General features: G+C 38.2%; 1 protein-coding gene across 1 annotated transcript in view; it reads left to right on the top strand.

The window, feature by feature from the left end:
- The window catches only part of vamp5 (vesicle-associated membrane protein 5), a 12,595-nt gene extending 9,816 nt beyond the window's left edge, over positions 1–2,779 (top strand). The window contains exon 3 of the mRNA XM_037680616.1: positions 1,800–2,779. Within this exon, the coding sequence (XP_037536544.1) occupies positions 1,800–1,940 (141 nt within the window). The 3' untranslated portion in view covers positions 1,941–2,779. The remainder of the gene's footprint in view (positions 1–1,799) is intronic.
- Positions 2,780–3,158: the final 379 nt, after the last annotated feature.

Genomic DNA, 3,158 nt, shown 5'->3' with positions numbered 1-3,158 from the left:
GCCATAATCATCAGTATTAAAACAATTAAAGACCTGAAATATTTCAGTTGGTGTGTAATGAATCTGAAATATATGAAAGTTTCATTTTTATCATTACATTATAGAAAATAATGACCTTTATCACAATATGCTAATTTTTTGAGAAGGACCTGTATGATGTATAAAATGTTTTTAACACAAAGCTTCACATGGCATCATTTATAATTAAACAAGTTTTTACTTTAATGTTTTGAACAGGGATGACCCCTGTTGAAAAATATATGTAGTTAGCCTGGTGCTCTCATCAGTATAGTGGTAAGGTTCCTCCTTTATCAGTGCCTCAAGATATTTATTATTTTGTACTACATGCATATTATAAAAATATTATAGACTCTCATTGATCAACTCCAGTAAAGGCTCTAATTAAATCTTAAGTGCAGAATAAAAAGTGGTGGGAACAACTGAGCGCATTTTACCAGTGATGATGTGGTCACGAGTAAAACAAACACACCCTTAGACTGTTTTATCATTGTCATATCATCAGCTGGATGAGAAAATCTTAAAAGCTTTTCTCGACAATCCAAAAGCAAACGGCAGAAATCCCAGAGGAGATCTCATATAAGCTCACACTAGAACAAACTCCAGCTCGGAGGGAAGGACTTGAACTGAACCACACGACATTTTACACCAACAGCTCAACTGAATGCAGAGATGATGAATGTACCAAGTACAGTCTTGAAGCAATGAGCATTTTACCAGAAAACAGGATGAGAGGCTGAAAACAAGGATCCTGCTTGTGAACTGAAAAAAGTTTATTACTGTCCCCATCACGGAGCGAAGGGGGGTGGGGGTGGAAATACCCTCTATCTGTTCGTCCATACGTCCGTGTTGCGAGCATCATAACTTGAAAATAAAATCCACTTCCATTTTGGTGCGTGGCTTCATCTAGGTGTGAGAATGTTTCCTTTCAAAACTTGGGTTGCAACGTCAAAATCCAATATGGCTGCCACCATATGTGTATATATGGATACCTTGTGAGCTGAACAACTTGAAAGTAAGCAACACGTTGACTTCAGTGTTGGTGTGTGGCTGCATTTAGGTGTAAGAAAGTCATAATCAAAAACTGAGTTGTCGTAATCCAAGATGGCCACCACCATATATTAATGTAAACCGGCCACCCCTATCTTTTGTGGAAACTATGCTTTCTAGTTTTCATGTTGCTTTAAAGTATAGTTTCCTCAAATGACTGAGGTGCCCAAAGATTAATCTACGATGGCCACGGCCACCATTGGCCACCCCCTGGCTCCATCGTTGTGCAGAGTATGGCTGCTGATTTCTCCACATAGAGGTGGATTCAATTTCTCCCTCCACGCATCAGGATCCATCACTCTGCGCCGCCTTGGACAAGAAAATAAATCCAACCTCTCTTCTCGGTGCAACTCCTACCCACTTGAATATCTTGCTCCAAAGACATGAAGGTTTACTGAACTTCTGTTAAATACCAGTACAAAACCACACTCGCCTCAACAACAGCAAACATTAATTACTCAAATCCCTCGGCAGTGGGGGAGGTTAATGTACGTCTGGTTATTGTTGATATTATTCCACTTTTCACTAAGCACGTCCCACTGAGATCACAGGTCTTGTAAGGGAAATGGCTTGAAGGCAGCCTAGACATCGGATGAAGATGGTTCTGCAACAAGAAGCAGTGGTGCCAGAGCTTCTTGCACAGATGAAATAAAGACATTGCTCATAATCTTAGTACAACAGTAAAAGTGCTTAAATGACAACAAAAAAGTGACTTTCTTTCTTTTCCCCAGGGTAAAGTTTTTGAGAAGACCACTGTGAAGGTGAAGCAACAGAAAAGATGTGAGAACAAGAAGATGAAATATATCTCCATCGGCGTCGGGGTGGTCGCAGGAATCATCATCTTGGCCGTCATAATTTATTTCAGTCTTTGATGGCCTTTGAAAACCGAAGCTTTGACGCGTGAAAGGGAAGAGGCACTGCAGGACAAGACACAAACCAAGGTCCCGGAGAAGACGAACTGTCCCTGGGGGGGTCCAGCAGTTCATCTGAGCTGCTCAGACATCAGTATTTATCTGACATATTTATGGGAGGATGGTTCCTGGTTTGTACTGGTTTAAATATTCAGGTGACATGGTACCATTTGTTGTTCGTCTGCACCCCCTTTTAATTCTTTTCACAGCCTCTTCATAATTAAAGGAGGCGACCTGTTGGATGGTGTTTAAAGTTTTCACCAGCCCTCCCTGTTGGATCTCAAGAAGCTTTATTTAAACTAAATGCAGTAGGTCCACTGGCACAACCGCTTCTTGTACAGGAACCAGTTACAAATGTAATCAGACATCATCCGACTTCTGCTGAGTTCAAGAATTTATTCAAAGAATAAAGACAAAACCTTTGCCACATCTTTTCTAAGTTTCGAAGCTTCAAATTGGTAAGAAAAAGAGGTTTTGTCATTTTTTTTTTGTTTGTATCGGATTATAGCTTGTTTTTAATGTTTGTCTTGGAGTAACTTATTTGGATATCTGCTTTTCTGGTTTTAGTGTCCTTTTTTTAAAAAACAAAATTACATCGTCCTAAAATACAGCAACTCCTGACAAAACATGGGATCATCGCTCTTGGAGGATATTCTTTCAATTGTTTATATTTTGTTTGAAAAACTCAGACATGCCACAAAATCATTTTTCTAAATTCCAAACTTTAGGTGTTAAGAAACAACTAAAAAATAAAGAAAAGATTATTGTTGTTGGTAACAGTTTTCTTTTTATATTAAATAGAGGAAAGAAGATGGAAGTGATCTAATCTGAGTAATTGTGGAATCTGTTATTTGCTGTTCTAAAATTTATCGCTGCATCAGATTAAATCTGTTCATTTATTTTGACATAAAAAAGAGGCTCATACCTTGGAGAGCACAAAGTGGATTCAAATTAATCATGGCTCCAACATCCTGGATGTTCTTTGAATCAAAGAAGAGGCAAATTAAACTTTATCAAGAAGGTAAATCATGAAATGTGGCAGAAATATGTTGCTTATTCTCAGTCGGCTGTGTCTAAAATCAAACAAAATTAAGTTGTAAAAGGGAAGCACGTGGATGGACCAGAAAAACATTAATGTAAACTGTAAGGAATAGTGCAAAAGAAACTGAATATATATAT

This window comes from Nematolebias whitei, chromosome 8 (genome assembly GCF_014905685.2).
Source record: "Nematolebias whitei isolate Nwh7 chromosome 8, NemWhi1, whole genome shotgun sequence".
NCBI lineage: Eukaryota > Metazoa > Chordata > Actinopteri > Cyprinodontiformes > Rivulidae > Nematolebias > Nematolebias whitei.
Note: the sequence above shows the minus strand (reverse complement) of the source record. Positions and strands in the feature narration are given on the sequence as shown.